Here is a 27634-nt window from a genome sequence, read left to right as displayed (position 1 = left end):
GGGTGGCAGGAGAGTCAGATCACTCTGTATCCCCCAGTCCCAGGAAGACAGGAATTCCAGGTGGTCGTGGGGAGAGCAAGAACCGAAGAAACCCAGCCCCTGGTGCCCGGCCTGGTGTGGGGTGAGAACAGGAGACATGTCTGGGAGGCGTGGAAGCCTGACACACTCTCATCCTGTCTTCCTGGGGTAACTGAGACCCCAGAGGTGAAAGGGGCCACTAATTGGCCTGGCCTAGAGGCAAACACAGGCAGTCTTGTTCCAGAGCTTCTCCCTTTCCACTGAGGCTTAGATGGGAGAGAGAAGGGCCCTGACTGCAGAGCATGGGAAAGCCACCCAGAGGGGGTGTCTGGGAGACCTGAAAGAGGAGGTGACTCCCACATTTGTCCAGTGAGTGAAGCACTGGGGGGCTCTGGCAGGACTTTCTGACGACTGAGGTAGTGAACTCCCTGCCACCAGGTGTGTGAGCCGAGTCCAATGCCCCCTCTTGGAGGGTGGTTGAGAGGTGGGTGCTGGGCTTCTGAAGGGCCTGAGCCCTTGCAGCCACACTGCCAGTATGTAGGTAAAGGGGCCCTACCCAAGCCTTCACCTAGAATGGCCCAGACACGACTAGAACCCGACCCTAGCTCCCTGGCTCTGGCCTTGCCCACTGGCCACCTTCTCACCACGTGCATCTGCCTTCCTGCCACTACTACAAGTGATGCCCACCAGCTTGAGTCAGAAAAGGCCAGGAGCCATTCTCTACAGGCTCGGTGCCTGTCCCGTCTCCCTTACACCTGCTGCTGCTCTCAAGGGGGTTAGGGCCAGAGTCCCAGGTGTCCAGGCCTTCCCATCCCACTGGCCCTGCTGGCCTGGCCTTGCCAAGTTACCCCACGACAGGCCCCACTTCACAGCAGAGACCGTTAGGCCCTCAGTTTAGGACGTGGAAACAGGCCCCCAATGGAGGCCAGTGGTCCTCTCTGCTTAATGGACAGGATATGGGACTGCATCTCAGCCGCGCACCCACCGCACGTGTGGGCACTGATGTCATTCCCGCCTCCAGAGCTTGTCGGGGTCCTAAGCCGGAGGTAAAGGTCCAAAAACACGCCTGCCGGGTCGCAGGGTCCGGAGCTCAGGCCCTGACCAGAGGGGACGGTGGGTGGAGAGGGCGCAGGGACAATGGGGCGGGCGCACAACGGTCGGAAAGGAGAGACTACGAAAAAAAAAAAGAAAGGAGAGACTACGAAACCCAAGATGCATTTCATTCCAGAGAAAATCTGGGGATGCTGCTAGAGGAGTGAACCAAGCCTCCAAAAACTACAATGAAGGCGCGGGTGGGAGGGACTGGGCCCAGGAGCGTGACCACGCGAGTAGGCCTGCGGGTCTGGCGGGGCCTGGAAGGTCTGAACAAAGGGCTAGGCGCCCGGTAGAGTCCCGACTCCCGGGTCCGAGGTCCGTGCTCCAGTCCCGTCTCCCCGCCATCCCTGGGGCACCCTGCCCAGGAGGGCCGCGCACGCGCCGCCGCCTGGACGTGACTCGGGCAACGTCCACGCGGAGAGGCGGCGGGGGTGGGGGTGGCATCTGCGGCGGCGGCCGTCGGACAAGGGCACTCGGCCGGAGCTCTTGACCCAGCAATCCGAGAGTTCCCTTGCGCGCAAAGGGCTTCACTTCGGTCGCGTCTCCACTCAGGCACTCTTTTAGCCACCCGGTCATCCTTCAGGGGTCCTTGCATCCCGCTCGCGGCTAATTAGGGGGATGGACGCAGTAGCCAAGGCGACCGTCGGATGGACAGGCACGCGCGCCAACCGACTTCCGGAAGCTGCCGTCTGGTCCCGCCCGGCCCGTGGCGGGTGGCCCAATGACAGAATCAGAAGCGCCAAAGGGGCGGTGCCCGGGCAGCCTTGCTTGTGGCGGTTCCCCGGTGATTGCGCGCTGGGGTTTGAGGCGTTTTTGGTCGTTCGGACGATGCCGTGACGCAGCGTGGCGACAGCGTTGGTGGCGTGAGCGCATTCCTGTGGAGGGAGCCCTTCGGCCGCGTGGGTGGCGCGGCGAGGAGGCAGGCTGCTGTTTGGGGCGTTCGCGGACCCCTTCAGTGGGTGGGGGAGGGGCCGCGGACGGCAAGCGGCTTTCGTCTGCGCGTGCGCCTACCTCTCCGCTGACCCGGCCGCACGCACGCGCATGCTCTGTGCGCGCGGAGCCGCGGTGGCCGGCTGTACTGCGCGTGCGCTCGGAGCAGTCCGCTGAGGAGCGGCGCTGGCGGACGTCGGGCGGGCGGCCGTGACGTCGTGAGGAGCGCTTTAAAGTGCGGGCCGGGCTGGGCGTCTGAGGGTCCGGCCGGGAGTCGGGCCGAGCCTCCGCGGCCGCCCTGCGCGGCATGAGGCCCTGCCGGCGCTCCTGCCCCCCCAGACGCGGAGGAGGAGGGAGTCCCGTCGCCCCCGCCGCCGCATGACCCGCAGCCCCTGAGGCCGACCCTCGACGCCCCAGCCGGGCCGCGCGGCCTCGCTCGCGGGCTTGGCGCTGAGGGCCCCTGCGGCCAGGGGCCCGGGCGCGTCCCCCAGAGCCATGCCCGGCCGCCCCGCCCGCAGCGGAGGGCCCTAGAGCAGCGGCGCGGGCCATGGCGGCCGCCAGCGGCTACACGGACCTGCGGGAGAAGCTCAAGTCCATGACGTCCCGGGACAACTACAAGGCGGGCAGTCGGGAGGCCGCGGCCGCCGCCGCCGCCGCCGTGGCTGCTGCCGCCGCCGCCGCCGCCGCGGCCGAGCCCTACGCGGCGCCCGGAGCCAAGCGCAAGTACCCGGAGGACTCGGACCCCGAGCGCAGTGACTTCGAGGAGCAGCAGCTGCAGAAGGAGGAGGAGGCACGCAAGGTGAAGAGCGGCATCCGTCAGATGCGCCTCTTCAGCCAGGACGAGTGCGCCAAGATCGAGGCCCGCATCGATGAGGTGGTGTCCCGCGCCGAAAAGGGCCTGTACAACGAGCACACGGTGGACCGGGCCCCGCTGCGCAACAAGTACTTCTTCGGCGAGGGCTACACGTACGGCGCGCAGCTGCAGAAGCGCGGGCCCGGCCAGGAGCGCCTCTACCCCCCCGGCGACGTGGACGAGATCCCCGAGTGGGTGCACCAGCTGGTCATCCAGAAGCTGGTGGAGCACCGCGTCATCCCCGAGGGCTTCGTCAACAGCGCCGTCATCAACGACTACCAGCCTGGCGGCTGCATCGTGTCCCACGTGGACCCCATCCACATCTTCGAGCGCCCCATCGTGTCCGTGTCCTTCTTCAGCGACTCCGCGCTCTGCTTCGGCTGCAAGTTCCAGTTCAAGCCTATCCGGGTGTCGGAGCCCGTGCTTTCCCTGCCGGTGCGCAGGGGGAGCGTGACTGTGCTCAGGTAACCGCCTGGGAGGAGGGGGCTGCCACGGGAGCCTCCGCTTTCCGCCTCTGACCCGGGCTTTTGTGTGCGGGGCGGGGGTGGGGGTGGGGAAATGGGGTCTGCGTATAAAACGCGGGCGGTAAGAGCCGCGGAGCTAGAAAACTATCCCCAGGGCACCTTTGTTGAGATCGAGGACTTGACCCGAGAACTAGTCTAAAGGCATTTTTCCAGAAGGCTAATTTTAAGAGTCTCTTAACGTTCCTCATTTGAACAAGTCACTTTTCCATTTGGGGTCTTCAGCTCCAAGTGTGTGTGTTTTTAAGAAAATTTGTTGGAATTACTGCCTAACAGTCAGCCCAAGTCTGCCGTTTCTGGTCTGTCAGAGAACGTGTTCGTGGATTCCTTAACAGAGGAGATCCTCACAGAGGAAGGCCCCAGGAGGATTTAACTGATGGTGCTCTCCATTCCCAGGAGGGGGAGTGGCTGCCCTGGAGCTGAACACATCAGTGGTTGGGCCAGGAGAACAGACTTAAAACGCAGCCCCCCTTGGCTGCAGAAGAGCCCACTGCTGCTTTGTAAGATGTGCCTGTAATCAGGACCAGATGAAACACAGTAAAGCTTGTCTTTTTGCGTGGTGTTCGGCTGTGTAGTTGTGTCAGCACAACTTGGGCTCTCGGCCTGTTTTCATTCCGGGATCCTGCTGAGAATTACCTCCGTTCCCTGGTCCCCGGGAGGAGATTGCCTGCTGGAACACCTTTGCTGTTTCTATGAAGCAGAAAATGTATTTGAAAGCTGCCTCTTTCCGGTACTGAAACAAGCACATCTAGCGATGTACATAAGTAATCCCCAAAACCTCTTAGGAGATCTAGATTGCGGCTATTCAGAGCGGCTTGGTTGACCACCAGATTCTAGTACAGGATCGGGACACACTGTGGTTTTGTTGTGAGCCGTTTTACCGCTGAAGTTCAGTCAGTGCCATAAGCCACTGTCATGGGTAGAAACAGGGTCATTGGAGTTCTCTTAACATCATGAGGCAAGTCTTCTGTGTTCATTGAGGGGAGCAGCAGAGCCGAGTGATACCAATGTCTCCCCAAGGGAAAGTTGGGAAAGTTAGCAGCAGAAGCAGTGCTTTGGCTTCATTGTGCATCAAAAAATAGAGGGCCACTTACCTCTCAGGTGCCCACTTGTCACCTGGACCCTGAGCTTCTTAGATCTGTGTGGTGCTTCCAGATTGAAGTCTTAGTGGAGCCCTGTAGGATGGGATTTCCAGGGCAGACTCTCCCAGGTGGCCTGCTGTGTGAGGCAGTTTGGTGCCTGACTTCACTGAAGGGCTCTCTGTCCTAAAAGGGTTTCACTCAAGGGCCATTTGGTCTCTTCATGGGATACTGGTGTCTCACATAATCACAGAATCTATGGGTTGTCAGCTCAAGGTCTCACAGTGGTCTGATGTGTAAAGGGTAGGGGCACAAGAGGCAGTATGTGACTTTGAGAGTCCCTTTTCCTCCCACACACGCACTCCCTGTATTGAAGAGAAGTTTCAAGTTCTTAAAGTGCAGGTCTGTTAGTGATCAGCAGCAGGATTGCATCACCAGGAAAATTTTCTTCATCTTTTCCTTAGAAGAGTATACAGTCTTGAGGCTTTCCCAGTCCCTTCCTCCTGGGTTCTGACTTGGCTGAGGAGTCAGCGTGGGAGGCTCAGCCCTGTCCTGAAAAGTGCTGCCCCAGGGCTTTGAACCCAGCTGCCCTCTCATTTACTTTGGCATCTTGTGGGCGTTCTCCAAGCCGGCTTTTACGCCTGTGAGTGGGGTTGATGTCAACTTCCAAGGCCTGTTAGAACTAAATCTGGTGATTTAGTGTCTCCTAGAGGGCCCAGCACTGGGTGGGCCCTTACCTGGGTCCTTTCATACACAGGATAACAAGTGTTCCCCTGCTTCTTGTGGGAGAGCCTTTAACAGGGTTCTTCCCCTCATGGAGCTCTTGGCCCGGGGGAGGCCACAGACGGTTAGTGACCGCCCAGGAAAGTAACTGCAGGAATCTACTCTGGAGGGTGAAAGCTTTCAGGAGGAAGTAAGCGGCAGCTTGAAGAGTGACTTGGAGGTGACTGGGAGTAAGCCAAGCAGAGAAGGTTTGGGTGGAGTGAGCGGTTGGGAAGTAGCTGTAGGTGAGGAGCTATGGCTCGAGGCTGACTAGGGGCAGATGGCCCTCATTATAGTTCTCAGAGCCAACCTGGACCTGAGGGCAGGGGCTTTGGTGCGGCTGCCTCGATGAAGCTCTTAAGTCCAAGCTTCTCGGCAGCACTGCTGTTGGCATCTGGGCCGGTTCGTTACTTGTTGCTGGGGGCTGTCCTTTGTGGTGTAGAATGTTTAGCAGGATCCCCGCCTTCTGTCCACTGGGGCTGGAAGCACCTTCTGTGACAGCGAAGAACATCTCTAAATGTTGCCCTATGTCTCCTGCGGGTAAAATGTTCCCCAGTGGAAAGCCACTACTCTTGGGCTCTGGACACCCCCACTAATTTAAGCCCTCCAGGCCCTGCTCGCTTAGCTTTCTCAGCTTGCTTGCTGTGCAGGTGGGTGAACACCTGCCTGTTGGTGGTGCCTCTTCAAGTCCTGCTTGGGCTCTTCCCCAGGTTGGTGGGAGAGGAGGTTGCATTCACTTCCCAGTGTATCCCAGCCCAGAGCTGTGAGCTGCCCATAGGAAGGGACTGGTGAAGACAGTGGTTCTGTACAGATGGGGAGGGTTCTAGTCACTCTCATCTGACTCAGACTTGTGTTGTTCATGGCAGTGGGGGGTGTACCCGTCCAAGGCAACGTGGCAGGAGTACAGTTTTGTATTTAACAGTTGTTGGCATGGATTTCAGTGTGTGGCAAACATTGATTCAGCAATGTCCAAATGTGGGTATTTAGAGCAACGCCTCACAGACCCTTCTGGAAGTGCTTTTGTAACCTTTCCATGTTGGGCCTCAATAGGTCCTCTCTTAATGTGGTTTTCTAGGGAAATAAATATCTTTTATATTTTCTTTTTATATATCAGTTCATCCCATATTCCTTCTCCTGTTCTCTGTATAGTAAATGGCAGATTAAAACATTTCAGTTGGATTAACTGGAATAATTACAAGGCTAATTGCTTACTTGCGCTATTTTTAATCACTGCTTCTTGGGTTGTGGTTGTGGTGGCCACGTGCCCAAAGACCCAGGCCTGTCTGAGGTGGCAGGGTCGCCCGGCCACAAGACATGCTGTGGTGAGCACAGCCTGTGACCTCTAGATAACAGTTGATGTTGGGTGGAGTGGGCACCCTGTCAGTTCTGGGCAGAGGACTGATTTTGTTAAGCTGGTTGAAAGCAAAATTTAGCTTTCTGGCTTAAAATAGTCAGGAATGTAGGGCAGATAGGTCTGGGCCACATCTCTTGTGTGGAGTCTTCTGATTCCATGAGAGGGGGAGGGACCTCAGGGGGAAGTCAGGGCTGTTTATTCTCAGGAGGAGTTCTGGGCCAGGTGTGTTGGCTGGCCTTGGTTCTCCCAGGCCTGACTAGAAGGCAGAGGGCAGCAAAGGGAAGGAAGCAGGTGGGCTGGTGACAGTCTCAGTCATGAAGCTCAGCGGAAGCTCTAGAGAGCCATTTTCAGCTGGGCAGTTGGTGTGTGGCTGATGCTAGCTACTCAGAGGCAGGGGTTCATCTTTGTGCACTTCTTCTCTGGGAGTGGTGGGAACACCTGTATCCTTTGCCGAGGTCGGTGAGGCCCACTCAGACAGACTGGACCTTGTCCCTGGGAAACACAGATGGGCTTTTCTTCCTCTCCCTCCTCACCGCGTTCCCACCCAAAAAGCAAAAACCGGCATAGTGGTGACACTGAAACCAAGAGTTTGATATGAGTTCCAGTGCCGCCACTTTAGCTGTTGGCCTTTGGGCAGGTTACTTAATCTCTCTGGCCCTTAGTTTGCCTCCGCATTGTAGGGCTATTGACATCCTAGATCTGCTATGGAAGATTGACTCTCTTTCACACTACTGAAGCTTGAGGTTTTGGTAGAGAGTCTGGAGATGAGCTGCTTCTGTGCTCAGCTGTGTTCTATTTATACCTTGATGTGTACAGAATTGGGACTTGGAGCGGGTTGACTGCCTTCATTCTGGGTTCAGAAAGCCCCAGGACTGCTTCATCGTAGTGGCTATGTGTCTTCTAGGGGTTCAGGTGTGGTTATAAGTTGAGCCTGAGTTCACAGTTCTGCTTCTGTGCCCAGGAGGCTAGCCTGCTGCCCCTCCCCTCCCCCCTCCCTAAGCTTCAGGGAGGTCTTGTAGGCCTCTCACAGGTGAGGCAGGTTCATGAGGGCTGCCAAAGCAGCTAGCCCCCGTTGGAGGGAGGCTGTCATCAGGCAGTCCCTCCATCTCTGGTTCTGTCTGCCCTGAGCAAAACCGTAGTAGGTGGGCAATGGCAGCCACCTTGGAACTGTGCCTTAATAAATCTGTGTGCAAGGCTGTCCCCTTGAGGAGAGGCGTGCAGTCCTGCACAGTCCCTTATAAAGAGTCTTCCAGACTCCTCTGACCTGCACCTAATCCTCTGAGGAAGGACTAACTTAGTGCAGTCTCTGAGTCTTCAAGGCAGCAGAAACATCGAGCTCAACACAGATGTCATTTACCATCTGCTGCAGGCAGAGATGTGGAAGGCCTTTGCAGAGCTTTGTCTTGTAGGGAAGACAATTGCCACAAGCCCGAACAGTAGTAGTTAAGAGACTTGGGTGAGCGGTTTGGGGAAACCCAGCCTAGAGGGTTGAGCAGAGCTTCCCAAGGGAGGAGAGACTCTTGAAGAATCACTCTAAGGTGCAGCGTGGTGGGTGGCAGCCAGGCTCTGGCTCTGTGTGCTGGTGATGCACTGGTCACTGCTGCGTAGAGAGGGCTGTGAAGGGCCCTGTCCAGGGGCATACCATCCCGAGGTGCTTCCTCCTCTCTCCCTGTGAAAACAAAAGGGTGGGAGGCGCCAGCACTTTTCTTCATGCCAAGGGTAGGACTGGACCCAGGGCATATTAAATTTCAAGTTGGTGGAATGGGACTTTCAAACAGTTTCTCTTGTAGCCAGTAGGTTCCTTGGCAGTAAATAATCTCCTTTGGTCTCTGCTGAACCATTTCTGCTGAAATTCAGACCGAAGAGCTTCCATTGATCAGGACTTTGAGCCTCCTACTTCCAGTGGAGCCTGATACTGAGGAGGGGTCAGTAGGTTGTGTCAGAAGTTCAGGAAAACCAGTGCTAGTGAGCTGTTGAGGTGGAGTCTGTGCAGTACCGCCTCTGTCCTAGTTCTGAGGTTGGGCTGGGTGGCAGGAACCTGGCCTGGCTTGCAGAAAGAATTTCTGCAGCCTTTGGGAGGTGGGGACAGGTAAAATTTGATCAGCATCTGGATTTGCAGCTTCTGTGTTATGGGATGCAATTCCTTGTTGAAGATGGGAAGTCAGGGCCCTTGGCAGCTCCTGTAGCCAAGTCAGACAGGTTAGTACCACTAACCTGTTAGCACAAGTTAGGTCCTTCCTGTTAGCACAAGGAAGGTTGCCTGCAGCCAGTACTACAGATGTTGGCCATAGAGATGTGCCTTGGATTGCTTTTTGGAAAGTCCTGGATTTACATGGGACTGTCTCACAGCCCATACCTGTGCTTCCCCAAAGTGAAGTGACAAGAGAGCACAGGACAAGGTCTAGAGCTCCCAGCTCTGGGAGGGGCCCAGGAGGCCTCTGCTGCAGGCAGAGCCTGGATCTAGGTGGTCCAGGGCCTCTGGCTGGTGTCAGCTGCTTGGTAAATGTGGGGTGCCAGGCACCCCACATTGTCTAACTGAATTCTCACAGTCGTCCTGCAGGTGGACCTCCCACTACTCCTCTCCAGGGTGCCAACCAGGAAGACCTAGGACGTAATTCTCCTGGACGAGAGGAGGCACTGACCTCTTTTTAAAATCTTAGCATGAGTCACCACTAAGGAGTCATAAGTCATAGAACACAACCACACCAGCACCTGAGAACCTGCTGCTGTCCCTGCACATGGAGGCACTGAGGGTTCAACCCAGCATGCAGCTCAGCTGAGGTGACAGAGCTCAGGTTCTTCCCAGGTCCCTTCAGCTACGGCATCCTGTATGGCATTTCTCTCTGGGCCTCCAGATATTAATAGGTGTTATTTGAGAGAACGTTCTTTGGTCAGTGCTCAGTTAAATGAAGTCAGCAGATTCTTTTGCGGTAGTAATTCTCAGATCCTTTAACGTACCAATGCTTTTTTAAACTCATTAGTGTTTTCAGATTGATTTGACTGTGGATATTTGTCTGTAGTTTCTCCTGGGACTGTTATTTACAGAGAAAATGGAAAAACTGGCTGAGGAGCAGCTCAGAGGGGAAAATTCCTAACATAAGGGTCCTTTCCTCCCACCTTCAGCATGGCTTCAAATCAGATCTTCGTATCAGGCGTGGTTCTTTCTTGGACTTCATTTGCTCTTGCATCCAGTTCTTGCCCAAGTTGGGGGAGCCTGGCCATTTTGAGAAGTCCTTCAGAGACCTGCCGTGTTTCTGACAGCTGAGAAGGAGCTGACTGACTGCTGAACACAGGATTGGTGGGGGGGCAGGCCAGGGGACCCTGAACAGGAGGAGGAGGCCTGTGGCTGAGTGTCTTTTTGGCTGTGGCACTCCTTGTGCTCAGTTGGGTAACTTGGGGTTGGGGGTGCCTTTTGGCTGCCGGGTCCCCAGTGAGGGCATGTGCTCAGGGAGCCGAGTTTGCTTCCAAAGTTCCAAGTTGGAGAGACATTAGCTGTGAAGAGGACAGCCATCTACCCACACTCACTGGTCTGAGCAGTTTTAAAAATCATGTAGCTTGATGAAAATAAATAGATACTTGAGTGTGATGGGAATTCTTAAAACATTCCAAATACAGCTGTCATCAGGATTTTGGATCCCCTAAAAAAAAGGCTGTGGAAAGCTTTTTTTTTCTAAGTAGACAAATTCTCTTTTTGCCGTAGTTCTCTCTGGTGACTCAGTGCTATCAGTGTCTGCTTTGGTCTCCTCTGCCAGCCCAGGGGTGGGGTGGGAGGAGGGGATGCGGTTCTTCTCCCCGTGGTCTGGCCTGAGTCATTCTGCCTGCCTCCAAAGCCACTCAAGGTGTGCCCTCTCGGGGGCCCTTTGAAAGGGCTTCTTGCTTGTGCAAGGAGATTTCCTTCTGGGCTTCTGCTTCAAGACCCACCTTTACCTCATCCCAGGTTTTCCCTTAATGATTTCTGGGCAGAAATATCATGAATCTTAACACATTATTTCCTTCTGTGTAGATCCTTGAACCTCTTAAGTAAGGGGGCAGAGGGTGGCCATAAGACCAGGACCCTATTTCTGCCCCCCCACCCGTGGGATCTTTGGTTCTCCATCCATGCTCACATGCTATTTCTTTTCAGTGGATACGCTGCTGATGAAATCACCCACTGCATCCGGCCTCAGGACATCAAGGAGCGCAGAGCGGTCATCATCCTCAGGAAGTGAGTGCCCTGGTGTCTGGCTCCCTCTGTCAGTAGCCCTCAGTGTGAGGGCTGAGCAAAAGCACACACTCCCAGGGTTTGTGACCTGGGTCTTGAGACAGGGTTTGGGGAGTATTCCTCCCGACCCTGCCTCTCCCACCTCTTCCTTTCCCTTCCTCCTTGGTTCCGATCTGTTGCGTGTGCGTTTCACTGAATATTTTTAGGTGTGCCTCAGCAGCTTGCTGTAAAGTTGCCTGAGTTTTCACCTCTGTGAGGAGAAGGGAGTGAGGAGAGGGGACGAAGGTAAGTGGCTGGCTGTGTGTTCAGCAGGTGCGTGCCTTGTGGCTGTCCCTACTCTTTGACCGGGGGTCAGGGAAGCAATGATCAACGTGGCCAATCCTGGCATCTCCAGCACTTTCCTCTGTGTGTGTTCACAAGCGGTGCTTGGACTGAGCTGTGCAGACACTGGGTCAAAACAGTCCTCCCTGGATGGAGGCTGGCATCTTGAGAGGCTGGCTGATTGCTCAGGTTGTGTGGAAATCAATGAGCAGGGCGGGGCCAGTGCCTAGACCCAGGCTGGAACAGAATGTCCTATAACTTGTCTTATTTTTTTAAAATTAACCTTATTTTTTAGAACAGATTTAGATTTATAGAGGCATGCAGACAGCAGAGTGCACTCTGTCCCCTCCTGGTAACGTCTCATGTCAGTGTGGCACTTTCATCACAGTCGGGAAACCAGTAATGACCTGGACGATTAACTCAAGTCCATCCTTTATTCACACGTCCCGGTTCCTCCTCACGTCCTCTTCTGTCCCAGAAGGACATTTGGTGGTCATGTCACTTCTGTGTCACACCTGCTGTGATACCTTTTCAGACTTGCCTAACTCGTAATAACACTGACCTTATTCGTGGTAACAATGACCGGCCAGGTATATGGCAGAAGGCCCTCAGCGGGGGAGTATGCAGTGTTGCCTCATGCACACTGGTTGTGGGTTTGGCAAGGAGGCCGCAGAGGGGCAGTGCCCTTCTTGTCACATCACTACCCGGGCACAGGGCCTTCCATTGTCCACACTGACCTCAAGCGCCTGGCTAGGGTGATGATGTTGGGTTTCTACCTCTACAGTCACTGCTGCCCCCCTGTCCACGCTGTCCTCTCAGCAAGGACGTCGCTATAGGTGGCCCACACGTGAGGAGTGGGGGCTGAGTGCCACCTCCTTGAAGGCCACTCGGGATCTTCTGCAGGAGATTGTTCTGTCCCCCTTGTTTACTTCGTTCTCTCATTTCCTGATGGCAGCATGGACTCATGGTATCTATTCTGTGCTCAACTTGTTTCCCCTTTGGCCACTGTGCATCCTCACTTCCTGGCCTACCATCTTTCTCTCTAACTTGAGTTTGTGACTTCACCATCTTGGCCCTTTGGGTCCAGACTCCAGAGTATTGTGATGGTGACGTCTTCAGCGTGGCTCTGCCACTTTGCCAGATCAGAACATTGAGTCTGTCATCTGTAGAATGGAGCTGTGGACGGTCCTGCGGTGCAGGTACAGCCCTGGGCGCCAAGGAGAGCACCAGACAGCGGTCAGCCTGGCAGCCTCTCTCCTCTGGCCTAAGGATATTCCCAGAATCCATCGGAAGAAGGTTTTTCATCTGTCTTTATGCTTGCATTTCCTGTGGTTCCCAGTGTATTCCAGAATCCATGACCTGAAAATGAGGCAGCTGAGTGTCGCTCCTCTCTGGCCTCCCTCCCCAGTGATTTCTTGTCAGATGTGCCTGGGACCTCCAAGAACAGCCGGAGATAGGTTTTGTTTGGGAACCGGGGGTGGGGGGGAGTGGAACCAACACGATGCCTCCCATTGTCCCTCCCAGCCCATCATGATAGCCTGTACAGGGAGCTCTTCACTGGAGGTGCAGGTGAAAGTGGCCAGAGTCAGAGTCATCCTTCCTTGGGTGGTGGCTCCCGTACCTGGCTGCCCGAGCTGTGTGCTCGGGCTCGGTGGGCTAGGAGTCTGCACTCTGGCCAACTGAGCCCTTGCCAGTGTTCTGACCTTGGAGAATGGCTGCTGTGGGTAACTGGGGCTCTTTGACCTTCTGACCTGAGTGGGCCCAGGAGCCAGCCAGGGACTGGGCTGGAGGACAGAAGCACAGACCTTGGAAAAGGGGCAGAAAGGGATGGGTGGATGTGCAGGGCTACTGAGGTATGCAGTGGCCAACTGTAAGCAGCTAACCTGGGGAGCAGAGAAGAGGAGGCCCGCGCTGTCACCTGCTGAGTGAGAGTCAGGTCCTCTCAGTGTCTGGGCTGTTGACTGCTCCTCGCTGCCATTAAAGGACCTGCAGCTCCAAGGATGGCCTGTGAGCTGATGTCCCAGGCTCTTGAAGCAGCGGCCTCTGTTGGGATTACTTTCCCTTCGAACACGGTCACCTTCTGATCCACAGCCACCCCACTCCCCACGCAAATGACCCACATCTACACACTGAAAGTTGATTAATCTAGCTGTCCTTCAAGACTCAAAGCTCAGCCATTTTGACACTCGGAAAGCAAAGGAGGCTGGGAGAGCCGTGTTCATCTGGGCCCTGGCACTGAGGTAGTCCAGAGGACAGCTCTTGGCAGTGAGGAGCAGCACCAAGTGGAAAAGGACAAGGTGGCAACTTGATGGAGAGGGGAGCATCCTGGCTTAGGCGCTGCCAGGGGTCACAGATGTGGCCTTGTTGGGTGTCCTTGAGTAAGGTCCCCTCGGGTGGGCTCTGGGCACTGAGCCCCGCCCTGTTCCCTGTAGGTAGGTGGGGGAGCCAGCACTGCCTTCTCCTGGGTTTGGATAAAGATCACACAGGCTGCTGAGAGTGGGCCTGGGGGCTCTGTCACCACTTCAGGCTGGTCAGCACTGGGGTAGTCTTTCTAAAGCCCTCATGGGGGAGATGGGCAGATGGTGGCCAGGTGCTTTCTGATTCAGCAAAACACGGCTCCTTTGCAGGTGGGTAATGCTGAGTCTTCACTCAGGACGTGGTGTCGTAGTTTCTTGCCTGGAGGCTGGGAGTGACCTTAGGAGAGCCTCCCTGAGTGCATTCCTCAGGCTGCAGCTCAGTGTGATAATGTGTTGGGGTCACAACAAGTAAATGGCTGAGTGCGGCTTTGGACCCTGGTTTCCTGGTGCTGGCTCTTGTGGCCGGCGGTGGTTTGCATAGTGGAGCACCCTGAGCCCCACCCTGGGGTGGGTGCTGTGAGTTGAGAGAGTCTGGAGCCTCATACAGAAGGGCTTTCTTGCCTCTGCTGTACTAGTAGAGAACGAGGGGCTGAGGGTATTTTAAGTGGCAAGGGGGCTACCCTCCAGGATGTGGGGTAAGGTCACAGCTGCAGGTCAGTCAGCCCCTCAGTGCCCCCACGCTCCTGGCATGTTGCTGTTTCCTAGCCCGCCCAGTGCAGGTTTCCCAGCTGATGGGTTGGGGTCATGGCAAGGATGTTGTGCTCAAGTCAGGTGCAGCGGGAGGAGGGAGAGCCCAGGCGCAGGGAGGCCTGTGTCTTTAGGAAGGGGGCAGGAAGCCCTTACCAGGGCTTCAACTAGGGGATCACTGCACGCCTGTCATCTGGGCCCTGTGGCATGGCTGGGCTCTGTGGAGCCCTGCCTCCTGGGGCTCTGGCTTAAGCTCGTGTGGTGTGGTGTGGTGGTTGCTAGGCTGCATGACTGGAGGAAGCTGCCCTCAGGGCCTGGATGTTCTATAGGCCTGGGTCCAGGGGCCAGTCTGCTGGAAGCCCAGGACCGTGTATGTGCTTGGGCTGCTTCTCTCTTTGGGGAACTGCTCAGGTATCCTTCTGGCCCCCTGACCACAGCAGGCTGCTGCAGCACCTGTCTGAGGACTGCTGGTGGTCCTGCTGGGGGAGGGACAGGGCATGGGCTAAGTCTGATGCTTAGAGCGGCCAGGGCACTCGAAGATGAGGAACACTCAAGACGTACCTGCCTTGGTACCCCAGTCTCCTTGCCCCCTTGGAAAGGCCAGGCTTTGTGGCACAGGTCACGTTGGGGCCAGAAGTCACAGGTGGTTGGCAGCGGGGCCTGAAGAGCAGACTGTTTCCCCGTCTCTGAGAAGCCGTGGTCCACCTCCAGGGACTGCTCTCAGCTCTACCGCAGTGAGGAGGCCCACCTGGGCCTCAGGGGAACCCGGGATAGCAGCTGTGGACTGAGTCCACTGACTGGGTCTCTGATTTTGCGTTCTTCCCCAATCTGAGGGCAGTGCCTGGGACAATCAGCCCTTTCCTTTCCTCTCAGGTCATGTGTTAACGTGTTCCATTAATGTTTGGCCATGCTCCGTTGGTTCTGGCTTCCCCCGTACCTACAACCAATCTATGCTTTGTCTTGGGAACTCTCCTGACACACCTGGGGTGCCTTGCTGTGACCCCTGGACGTTGACTCAGATCTATAAGGAAGATCTTTGTTTCTTCTACCACTGGAGGAGGCCCAGACCTCATAGCTAGAACTGGGCTTTCTGCCTCCAAGCTTGTGGCTCTGTCCACTGAATCCTGGCCTGTGCCCTGGCCTTGGCTGCCCTTTAAGAGGGGTGGGCTCTGAAGGTGGGCTCTGGGCTGGAGGTCTGGCTCTAGCCTGGCTTCCTGCAGCTTGGTGGCTGTTGGAAGTAGAGCTCCTCCATCGGTTGTGAGATGTACTTGTCATAGCCTCTAGGGAGTGTCAGGAGCCCTTCAGGGCCCCAAGCTCGTAGATCCCCAGAGTGGCTGGGGAGACTGGCTCCTGGTAGAGCCACCTCTGATCACCCCCTCCCTGTGGGCTGATGTGACAGTGGTGGAGTGCAGGTGTGGGAAGTTGCCCTTTCCTGTTCTTCTCTCAGGCAGCTAGAGAGAGAGCTGGCCCGTGGGCCCACAGTGAGGGCCCCCCACTGTTCAGGCCGGTCGCCGTAGTCCCAGCAGCTCAGAAAGGTAGTGCCCACAGGCTCAGTGACTGCCAGCCCTGCCTGCGTGGCAGGGTGTGCCTTCTAGCCCCAGAGGTATGGGCCAGACTCTTCCTCTGGCCGTCTGCACTCACCTGACGAAACTACCCAGTGGTTCTGGGCCCTCAATCCTGCCCACACAGGCTTTCCTGCCCAGGGGTGTGCTCCCAGCGCCACTTCTTCCAGTGCCCCTGGCCCTGAAGGAGGCAGCTTGTCTTGGGTCTCTGGACCCTGAGAACTGAGAGAAGCCTTTGCTCAGAAGGGGAGGGATGTGACTAGCTTGACTCTGAGGGCAGCTTCAGGGTGCATCTTCCTCTTGCTACCAGGTCCTGTCGCCTGGGGTCCCCAGAGGGGAGGCTGAGACTGGTGGGCCAGTGTAGCCACGCTCCTCTGGCTTCTCCATCTAAGAGGCCAAAGCAAAGGGACAGGGACACTGGCCCTGCCTTCCTGTCCACCAGTTTGAGTCTGATGACATCAGAATACTGGTTCCCTGATGCAAAGGCGTCCCCTGCTGACCTCCAGAGAGTTACCCCAGCCCAGGTTTGGAGCCCTGTGGCTCCTACTTGCCAGGCCTGGAGTCACACCTAGACTAGCGCTCTCTCAGGACTTCCAGGACACATGACCTCCCTCCTCACCCAGTTTTCCTGTCTATTGTGAGGACTGGATGCAGTTGTTCCCAAGAACCCAAGGCAGCTCTCGCGTTCCCTTCTGCTCTCTTCCCCCAGTGTTCTCGGGGAGGCTGTCCTTTGAGTCCTGCCTGGCCACAGCACCTTCTTCAGGACCCAGTTGCCTTTTGTGCCCAGCAGCCCATGGCAAAGGTGCCTTCAGGGCCTCCTGCCAGCTGCACCCCCGGCTTCTCTTGCCACCTGACTTGCTGGCTGTCTCTGATCACACAAAAGACCTCGGGCTTCTCAGAGGCTTCCCATACCAGCTTCCCCCTGGCCTGACATCATAAAGAACTCGATCGCTGCCCTGGGCTGCCCTCCACCCACCTTCTCCATCCTTTCTTCCTGCGTCTTTGACTAGGCAGTGTGTTCCAGTGCTTGGTGGGGGCTTTGCCTTCAGAATCCCTCTGACCTTGGCTTGGTCAGTGTTCAAGAACCAGCAAAGGCTACCAGGTGGCTGTGGTGGGACCAGAGCTATGAGTGAATGTGGAGCTGGGCCTAAGCCTCTTTGGGCTCTGCCTCTGTTCGCTTCCAGCCCTTCCACACGCTGGACCTGGGGACCTTCCTGTCGGGTCTCCAGGCAGGGGTAGGCATGTCTGGGAGTGTGGGATCCCCAGTCCTCTGGCAGGTGCAGCACACATCCCCAGAGGGTCTCTAGGCCTGAGAGGGGTGAGGTGGGGCCACCCTGTCCGGCTGAGAGAGCCTTGGGGTCCTTTCCCTGGGGCAGCAGAGTCTTTGCAAGTCAGCCAGACCAGTCCCTAGTTGACCCACGAGGAGACCAGAGCACAAAACAGAGAGTGCTGGCCTCACTTAGCCTGGCCAGAGTTGGTCTGATGGGGCCATGTCCTCCCCAGAGGCCCACGGGTGACCCCATGTGCGTTTCCTTTGCAGGACGAGATTAGATGCACCCCGATTGGAAACCAAGTCCCTGAGCAGCTCCGTGCTGCCACCCAGCTATGCCTCAGATCGTCTGTCGGGAAACAACAGGGACCCCGCTCTGAAACCCAAGCGGTCTCACCGCAAGGCAGACCCCGATGCTGCCCACAGGTACTCAGCTGTGGTCCCTCAGTGCAGGCCAGCAGAGTGGTGCCACCGCCTGACTACAGAGTGAGATGGGTGGGTGGTCTGGGGTAGGTGGTTCGGAGCCTGCCATCGCCCATTTTTTCAGAGCCTTCTGTCCACTTTGCTGCAGTTGGTGGTGTTCCCAGCTAAGCCCTGACTACCTTCCTGTGGGGATGCTGCAGGCCTCCCCTTGCTCAGGACACGCTAAGGTGCTCCTGTGGGTTCTGTGGGAGTTCGAGGGGAAGTGAGGGACTTGGAAGTTTGCGGAGCAGGGTTTCCTCCCAGTAGGGTTCTGAGGAAGCTGTTTACACTGAGACTGGAGGATGGGATGGTATGTAGGAAGGGCAGTACGGTCAGAAGGTGTCATGTAGGCTGAAACCACAAGACAGGAAGAGCTTGGTAGTTCCTCGGGGAGTGGGGCTGGTGAGCAGAGAGGGAGAGTGGGTGTTGAGGAGGACTGAGAAGCCAGGGAGGCAGCAGGACCAGGCAGGGTCTCAAGGCTGCGATAGGAAGGCCACCTTGTGTCCGGCAACCTTCTCAGTGTCCTGGGGTACAGACTCAGAGCCCAGCAGACCCACAGGGTGATTGGGGAATGTCTTAGAAACCGGGTTTGGGGGCACTGGCACCTCGTGGGGCCAGGGCACGGGGCAGTGCTTCTGCCAGTACTGCCCCCACAGAGAACTGGCCAGCTGGGGTGACTGGGTAACGCATCCCCAACATTTCCCCACAGGCCTCGGATTCTGGAGATGGACAAGGAGGAGAACCGGCGGTCTGTGCTGTTGCCCGCACACCGGCGGGCAGGCCGCTTCAGCTCCGAGAACTACCGGCGCAAGTCCTACGAGCCCGGGGAGGACTGCTCGGAGGCGGCGGGCAGCCCCGCCCGCAAGGTGAAGATGCGGCGGCACTAAGGCCAGCGCCTCCGGACTCGCGTGATCCTCACTAGCTGCCCCTCCTTTTGTTCTGTTTTGAGGGTCCCCCCCCCTTTTTTTATTATTCTATTTTTTTCCCCTTGGTTTGTTGCCTGTTAAGGCTGAAGAACGGGATTGGCCAGGACCTGGTTCTCTTGTTCTGGGTTTCCTCCTGGATGGAAAAGCTGTTGGCATCTGTAGGCACAAAAGCGCACACTGGAGGGGCCAGTAGAGGCATGGAGAGCTATGTCAGGCTGGGTTATTTAAAAACAGCGAAATGTTTTGGTTAAGAAAATTCTTGTTGCTTTAAATGTAAATCTTCTCAGTGTTGTAAATGAAGTTCTGTCTCCCTCTTCTCCCACCTATGTCTGCACTGGGGTGAGGTCCTGCTGGCTCTGCAGGGGGCCTGCTGCCCTCCCACAGCTCACCTGCTCTCCAGGCCCAGCAGCTCACGTGGACACCCCTCCTGCCGCTGTTGGGGGGATGACGCGCAGAAGCCTGGATGGTGTCAGCCCCTGCTGCCCTAGAGCTGTTACTGGCTGAGACCTCGGGCTTCCTGCATGCCCTCTGGCCTGCTCTGCCCACGGGTCCCCGGCTGCCAAGGAACCGGCTGCAGTGGTCCTGACCTCTTGCTGGGAGCCCGCCTCTTTGCTGGTCGCTCCTTTGAAGCATATGCGTGCGATTGTACGGAATAGTTATAGACCTGCCATGTTGGGCAGTTTTAGGAGTTGTTTCTAGCTGGAGGGACTGGTGTCCTTCCAGGCCTAGCGTTTGGGGTATGGAAAGTTGTTGTGGTGTGTGGTAGGGTTTTGTTTTCTTTTGTTGTGAGTTTTCATTTTTTTTCCTTTGGCCTCCTGGCTTTTTCCTTTCCTTTTCTTTTCTCGTCCATCGACCAGCGTGGGCCTTCTCCCTATGTCATCCCCCTAGGAAGGGCCCTCCTGCAGCATGCATCCAGGGCCAGAGGTTGGGCCTACAGATGGGGTGGGAGCCTCCTCCACCTCAGGCATCAGACCTGGGGAAGGGGCTTTTAAAAAATAGTAACAAAAGGGGAAAAAAGTAAAGTTTTTGGCAGTTTTCCACCCACTCATCGTTTAGGGCTGCAAGGTTTTGCTGATCGCGGTTCCTTAGGAATGTCTCTTTGCCAGCAGGCCTAAGACCCAGGCTCACTGAGAGCGGAGCCCCTCCCAGTCCCTAGGCTGCCCCATGCAGGGGCTGGTCCAAGAGGAGGCTGCAGAGAGCTGGGCAGCCACCATCAAGAAGCCCCTTTTGGGGCCAGAACTCCTTTGCCAGCGTGGATTCCTCAAGTTGGGACTTCGTAACTAAAGCAGTTGCAGTTGTATTTTTTTTACAGCTTTTTTCCCAAAAATGATTTGTAGTTGTGTGTGCAGCACTTTGCCCTGATATGTGTGCTCTACAATAAAAACCAAATCTAATATATTTTGAAACAGTTGTCTGATGCTGTTGTAAGAGAGGATTTGCCTTTCTTCCTTAATCCCTTTGTTTTGCCCTGAAACCCTTAAGGGGGTGGGAGGGCAGAGTCCATTGCCCACCAGGACTCCAGAGGAGGTGAGCAGTTGCTGACCCAGGGCTGAGGACCGGCTCGCCCACTGTCTTTCTCGAACTGCTGTGAGGATGGACTTTGTAACCCATGTGTCTGGATGCTCGTTGTGGGCACCATGGATCAACAGGAGCCGGGATCCTGCTCTGCCGAGTTGCAGATGCCTGTCTTTTGGAGTGATCAGAGAGGCTGCAGGCCAGTGGAGGAGGAATAGCATGAGCAAAGGCAGGGAGAGCCTGGCCTTTGTAGCAAATGCACTAGTAGTTTCATTCAAAACTGTCAAGTTCCTGCGTGTGCTGGCCAAGCCCTCACTGTGGCCCCGTGGTGAGCACAGCCCTTTGAGCCCCTGCTTTCAGGGTGAGAGTGTAGAGCTGAGGGTGCAGATGCCGGGGCCCAGGAGCTTCTAGTCCCTTCAGATCCTGGACCTGGTTTCCAGGTTCTGGTCAGGGCTTTGGTCTAGTCTCCCTCATTCACTCCCAGTGCCCAGAGTCACTCTGCTTGGCCGAATTCTTGCTGTGAATACCTGGCAAGCCACGTAGTTCCTCATTTAACAGGGAGAGGAGAGTCTATAGGGAGCAAGTGAGTGGCCAGGGCTCAGGCCTGCAGATTGGTGACAGGATGTGAAATGAAGATGGGGTGAGCAGAGCTTCCCTGTGGTCTGTGGCCAGTTGAGCCTGCAGGGGTAGCTACTGGGCTGGGCAGATGGGCCCTGGCCGAGCTGTGGAGCTGAGAGGAAGGTCATCCAGAGCACATGGAAGGGGCAGCTCCCTGACTCTGCCTGGGCTTGACTCAGGGGTCACAGGATGGGCGCTTGTGTGGAGGACTGCGAGAGACTCCCCACTGCCACTGCGACAAAGCCAGACCTGGGTCCTTCCCAGTCCCTGAGTAGTGAGGCCCTTTGCCTTGCAGGACTGAGGGATGAGGCTGGAGGATGGAGGGTTCAGCCCTCGGAGGTCCTGCTATGTCTCTGGCTCTGGTTTCTGTCCCTGTACAGTGGTTCTGTGGCATGCCATCTCTGAGACTGTACCCAGGCAGGTGGGGGGCCTAAATCCGATTCCCTGAAGCAGACTGTCCCCAGACCTCTGCTGGGGCACCAGTGTCTGGGCCATGTGCTGAGTCCCATCTCTGCCCCTGCCCAACCCTGTGTACAGTAGGTGCTCTAACAACATCTGACTCCAGCCTCTCCCATCTGGGCAGCCCATCCCATTTCCACAATCCTGTTGTGTGGTGAGGGAAACTGAGGCCTGAAGTCACATCCATTCATTCAGAAAACATCTGCGTGTCTGACTGCTGAGGGTATGAGACCATCTGGTGAGTGTCACATACACGCGAGGTTTCTGTAGGTCGTGCCGATAGGTGTGTAGCACCTACATTACCAATAATAGAGCACACAGCACTTGTAAGCTCTGTTTAGCCAGTTGTTTCTCACAGGATGCTTGTATTTGTTGTTGCAGAACTCTTCTATCTGGAGCTCACCCGTGGTAATTCAGCCACAATATGGTGAATGGAGTTGTACTCCATCTGCCTGCATTGCTTTCCTGTGGCTGCAGGAACAGTCACAAACCTGGAGGCTTAAAACAACAGACATCGATTTCCTCACAGTTTGGAGGTCAGAAACCCAAAATCACTACCCCTGGGCTAGAATCTGCCCATTCACATTCAGCTGTCTCCAACAGCGCCTCATGGCTGTCGACATTGCTTAACTTGTGGGCACACAACTCCAGTCTCTGCCTCTGTGGTCACATGGCCACCTCCTCTTCTGTGTCCCACACTTCCTCTGCCTCTCCCTCATTAGAGCCCATCTGAATAACCAAAAATAATCTCCCCATGTAAAGAGCTATAATCACATTTGCAAGGTTAAAAGAAATGTAGAACAATTTACATTCTGGGGATTAAGGTCTGATCACCTATGGGGGCCATTGTTCAGCCTGCTACCCCTCTCTTCCCAATAAGTGTGTCATTAAATTTGATATATGACCTATGACTTCTCATCATTGAACAAACTTATTTGGGTTGAAATGTTTGAGTCTCAACACTACATTCCAATTTAATCTGCATCATCAATACTTTCTTCATTGAAGTCTTAAGTTTAAACCTGTGCTGTCTAACATGGCAGCTGCTTGGCAGCCACTGGACAGCCTGGCTGCAGTGTGGCTGGTTTGAACTGAGAGGAACTTGAGATGTCAAATATACACCAGAATCTGAAGAGCTGGTGCAAAAAAAAAGATGTAAAAAAATATTAGTTACTTTCTACTGATTACATTGAAATGATAGTATTTTGGACCCACCTGGGTTAAATAAAAATATGCTATATAATTTTAACCTGTTTTTTAAGTCTGGCTGCTGCTGCTGCTGCTAAGTCGCTTCAGTCGTGTCTGACTCTGTGCGACCCCATAGACGGCAGCCCACCAGGCTCCCCGTCCCTGAGATTCTCCAGGCAAGAACACTGGAGTGGGTTGCCATTTCCTTCTCCAATTCGTGAAAGTGAAAAGTGAAAGTGAAATCTCTCAGTCGTGTCTGACTCTTAGTGACCCCATGGACTGCAGACCACCAGGCTCCTCCACGGGATTTTCCAGGCAAGAGTACTGGAGTAGGGTGCCATTGCCTTCTCCATAAGTCTGGCTACCAGGGAATTTAAAATTATATATGTGGCTTGCATTGTGTTTCTATTGGATGGCACTGGTCTCGAAAATGAAAACCAGCCTGGCTGTGGTGGTGGCCCGTTTCTGTGGTGTGAAAGTGAAAGTCACTAAGTCATGTCCTACTCTGCAACCCCATGGTCTATACAGTCCACGGAATCTTCCAGGCCAGAATACTGGAGTGGGTAGCCTATCTCTTCTCCAGGGGATCTTCCCAAACCAGGAATTGAACCGGGGTCTCCTGCATGGCAGGGGTAGTCTTTACCAGCTGAGCCACCAGTATGCCCTTCTGGCGGACTTCCAGCTGTCAGCGGGGTGGCTGTGAGCATTACTACAGTGTTCCCATCACACAGATGCAGTTAGTGAAGGAAGGGCAGCAGACGGGAAAAATTAATTAAGGAAGGAAGCACTTAGTTCTGAACTTTACCTTTGTTTTTAACTTTTAAGTAACAGCTGTGTTTGACAACTGACTCACAAAAATTCTTAAAATGTAACAATTGGCTGTTGGGAGCGGCTTCCCATGGAGAGTTTTGAGCAGAGGAGCATTTGGGCAGATCTGGGGTCCCGCGGGCTGCAGAGCTGAGTGGTAAGTAGGCGTGGATTAAGAGATTTCAGAGGCTGGGGCCCTCCAACTGGGTGCTCCCTGGCGCACTTCCCCTGGTGCCCACAGAGCGGCAGCAGAGCCCCAGTGTTGGTGCCTCCAGTGGTCAGGGGTGGGGGGGCAGCCCTCCCTTGGTGTAGAAGGAGAGCTGAGTCCCCAGGGGAACAACGAGGGCTCCCTGCTGCTGCTGCTGCCTGGCTCAGCCAAGGCCCCAGGGGTGGGTATGCAGGGTGGCCCAAGGTCTTGTGGGTCAGGGTTACCCCAGCTCCATGGACCTCCAGAGAGTTGTGTGACCCAGTGCTGCCACTCCAGGCTGAGACCCAGAACCTAACTCCCTACTCCCACCCTCTCTGGACTCATTGTGAGTGAGGCCCTTTATGATCTGCCTGATTTAATTCTCATCTCAACCTCTGATATATCTTATCTGGGGCCCAGGCTCAAATCCTGACATTGCCATGTACCTCTGGGCAAATTACTTAACCTCTCTGATCTTGGTTTTTTCCTATGTAAAACAGGCATAGGATGAAAGGAATGACCATGGTGCCTGGCACAGATCAAGTGTTCAGTGTTAATAAACGGTAGCAATTAACATTTGCCCCCATCTTGCAGATGAGCAAACTGAGGCCCAGAAAGATGAAGTGGCAGAGCAGGATTAGAACTTGGAGCCACAGAGACAAAGCACAGAACTCCACCTTCCAAAAGGTCTGTGACAGTCCCCTGGAACCTCAAACCTGACACCCCTACAGGGAGAGGGCTGCTGCTGCTAAGTCACTTCAGTTGTGTTCGACTCTGTGCGACCCCATAGATGGCAGCCCACCAGGACTCCCCTATCCGGGCTCAAACCCACCATGAAGGATGAGGGCTATCCCAGCTTGGGCTCCCAGTACTCTCAGTCAGCCCCCCAACCCTGCTAGAACCCTCGCCCACCCCACCCCCAGCCCAGATTCCACTCCTGGAATCCTGGGGCCTGCCAGGCCCCTGGGGGAGCCGCCAGGAAGAAGCTGCTTGTGTGGTTTGGGAAGAGGAGGAGGGTCGCGGCCTCAGCTGGGATCTGGGCCAGCTCCTGGAAGGCGGGCCTGCCTCCCGCAGCCAGGCTCTCCAGACCTTCCTCCCATCCTGGGCCGCCCCTGTTTGGCCTCCCTGGGGGGCTTTCTCACCATCCCTTCTGCCGTCTCTCAGCAGGTGGCCTTGGACCTTAGCTTCCATTTCCTGTCTATAAAAAGGGTTGTCCTTGTGACTACCTCCAGTGTCACCGCAAAGATCTGAGCAGATAAAGCACAAATGCAGAGTCTATTGGGGTGCCTGCCTCTGAGGACACCCTAGATGCACGCCAGCCTGGCTCTGGGACACCCCTACTCTCCCTACATCCATCAACCACCAAGTCCTATGACCTTTGACTCCCAGTGTGGGTTGTTATTTGCATTTTATATTTTTAATGCAACATTTCAACCACACTGAAAAATACTTAAGCCACATTACCAACCACATGTGTTAACAGTTTGTCACACTTGCTTTCTGACTTTTTAAGATTAATTCATATATTTTATAAATGTGTTGAGTATCAGCTGTGTGCCAGGCACTGTTCTAGGCACTGGGGACACAGCTGTGAACAACAGCATTCAAAACCAAGCCCTCAGGGAGCTCATTCTTAAACTGGGAGACACATAATATATATAGATGGTGGGTAAGAAGAGGCAGGCAGAGAGGAAGAGGCAGGCAGAGAGGAACAGGCTGGGGAGGCGTTGGAAATCTAGAGGCCCTGGTGGCATGAGGCGGGGAGTGGGTTCCTTGAACAAGTGTCATCAAGTCAGGACTAAAAGGAGGAGAAAAGTAAAGTGAAAGTTGCTCAGTCGTGTCCAACTCTTTGCAGCCCCATGGACTGTAGTCTGCTGAGTTTCTCTGTCTGTGGAATTCTCCAGGCAAGAATACTGGAGTGAGTTGCCATTCCCTTTTCCTGGGGATCTTCCCAACCCAGGACTAGAACCCAAGTGTCTTACACTGTAGGCAGATTCTTTACCATCTGAGCCACCAGGGAAGACTAAAAGGAGGGGAGGGATTTGGCAAAGCATCTCAGGCAAAGAAACAGCAACTGCAGGTCTTCTGAGGAAGAAGCCCACCTGGTACCTGTGAAGACTGGAGAGGCGGCCAGTTCTGAGCCGGCTTGCCAGGGACAGATCCTGCTCAGCCTTGGGCTCCACTCCTGCTTAAATCAACTCATTGAGTCCTTACTGCGTTTTACAGATGGGGAAACTGATGGCCAGGTAAGATGGCTTACCAGAGGGTACCCAGTTGGCAAGAGGATGTCTTGGGATCTGAAGCCAGACCTAGGTCCCACCTCAGAGCTGGGCGGGACCCTGGGGTGGCCGAGGAGAAGGAAGAGGAGGATGTAGGGAGAGGCCACCCCACCCAGGAAATGCCGAGAAGTCCCAGCCCGTCCCTGGCCCGAGGCTGACCTGAGGCTGGGAGGCTGCAGGATGGACCAGCTTTCCCTTCCGGTGCTGACTCAGGTGCCCTCCTGCTCCCCCACCTCCAGGACAGGTATGGGGGTCACCCAAGGTCAAGAAGACCCTGTGTGCAAGCCCTTGCCTGGGCTCCCCTGAGTCTGCTTCCTGCTCTGAGCAGGCTTGGCCCTGCTGCCCCGGGGCAACCGTGGTGATCACAGGCTGGGCCCAGGCTCTCGGGGTAGGGGAGGTACAAGCAGTCCTTGGTGCCCCAGACCTGCCCTGTGCCTCTCCTAACCCTGCCTCATGTCTCAGTTTACCCATTTAACTCCTTTCAACCTGATCCGATGGGGCCAAGCTGGGGCCTCAGAGTCACCTGGTAAAGGGCTGTTTTAAAGTCCAGACTCGGGCCCCATTCCATGGGCATTCACACAGGTGTCGGGAACCCCCTCTTGCCTGGGGCCCTCGTGTCTCTCCCTCCTGCCTTCTCTACTGTTGAACTGCCCCTTTCCACGACACCTACCCCAGGTCAGATGCCTCTTCTGGGTTCCCAATACCCCCGGCATTCCCAGTATAGCACAGCAAACTCCGGGTTGCTGTGGTCTTCACTCAGTTCTGTGTCCCTCTAGACTGTGTGGAGGGGGAGGCATGGCTGCCCTTTCAAAGACAGAAATGGAGACTGAGAAAGGGCAAGGACAAGGGTGACAGAGGGGCGGAGCTCAAACAGCAATTACCAAGAACTCTAATGACAGCTGACTCCCACATGACACTTCCTGTCTGCCTGGCACAGTCTGGTCTCAGGGCTTTACAAATACTAATTCACCTCTTGTTCATAATGACCCTCTAAGGCAGGTAGAGGCTGAGCACCACAGAGTTAATGCTTTTGAACTGTGGTGTCGAAGACTCGAGAGTCCCTTGGACAGCAAGGAGATCCAACCAGTCAATCCTAAAGGAAATCAACCTTGAATATTCATTGGAAGGACTGATGCTGAAGCTCCAATCCTTTGGCCACCTGATGTGAAGAGCCGTCTCATTAGAAAAGACCCTGATGCTGGGAAAGATTGAATGCAGGAGGAGAAGGGGACGACAGAGGACGAGATGGTTGGATGATATCACCAACTCAATGGACATGAGTTTGAGCAGGCTCCAGGAGATGGTGAAGGACAGGGCAGCCTGGCATGCTGCAGTCCATGGGGTCACAAAGAGTCGGACATGACAGCCACTGAACAACAAAAACAAAGGCAGGTACTAGGATTACCCACGTTTTTTACAAATGAGGAAACCTGAGACACAGTTTAAATGTCTTGCTCTAGGTCACACAGCTTCTAAAGGCAACTAAGGATGTGAATTAACACCTTCCTAACACTTCTCTATGTGAGGCCTTCACTTTGCAGAAGAGGCCACTTAGGGCTCAGGCAGTCAAAATCAGCCGAGAGTGGGAGGGCACGCACCAGAACCCAGGCCTCAGAGCACCCGAGTTGGGTGCGGGCAGTGGCCAGAGAGGCCTAATGCTTCTCAGTGCAGCCAGCTTGCACCTTTGCCTGTGAGCATCTGTCTTAGCTTCCTCGTCTAGAACACTGGGCTTTCCTCCTTCCCAGGACTGTTGAGAGCACTTAATCAGCTGAAACCAGGAGAGGGTTGTGAACAGTGCTTGCCACACCTGCAGACACTCAAGCCTTGTTCTTATCATCTTCCCTCCTCTCACTTTCCTGCTCCCCGGCTCACCCTTTTTCCAGATCCAATCCCAAGGAAGGGCTGAGCAGGGCTGACATGGGTGGGGTGTGGGGGCTGGGCCTGTGGCTTGGCAGCTGCCTGGGGTCACAAGTCAGGCACGCCTCCCTTGACACAGCTGGTGGGGTCTGGGCCAAGTCTGTCAGCCCCACCTAAGCTTCTGGGACCCTGAGCCCAGAGCAGCCTATTCTCAGCCTTGGAAGGGAAGGTTCAGCCTTCAGGCCATTATCCAGATGAGAAAAGGAAGCCTGGGAGGTGGGTGGCGATAGGCCATCCTCTCTCAGAGTGGAGGGGTGCAGCTTTGT

General features: G+C 55.4%; 1 protein-coding gene across 1 annotated transcript; it reads left to right on the top strand.

Moving 5' to 3' along the window:
• Positions 1-1231: 1231 nt before the first annotated feature.
• ALKBH5 (alkB homolog 5, RNA demethylase) lies at positions 1232-19804 on the top strand. Its single transcript, XM_061391253.1, has 4 exons — positions 1232-3360; positions 10736-10816; positions 17281-17436; positions 18182-19804. Exons 1-4 carry the CDS (start codon positions 2591-2593, stop codon positions 18357-18359), a joined length of 1185 nt encoding a protein of 394 aa, XP_061247237.1. The 5' UTR covers positions 1232-2590; the 3' UTR covers positions 18360-19804.
• The last annotated feature ends 7830 nt before the right edge of the window (positions 19805-27634 follow it).

Source organism: Bos javanicus, chromosome 19 (genome assembly GCF_032452875.1).
Source record: "Bos javanicus breed banteng chromosome 19, ARS-OSU_banteng_1.0, whole genome shotgun sequence".
NCBI classification, from domain to species: domain Eukaryota; kingdom Metazoa; phylum Chordata; class Mammalia; order Artiodactyla; family Bovidae; genus Bos; species Bos javanicus.
This window is presented reverse-complemented; position numbering and strand designations above follow the sequence as displayed.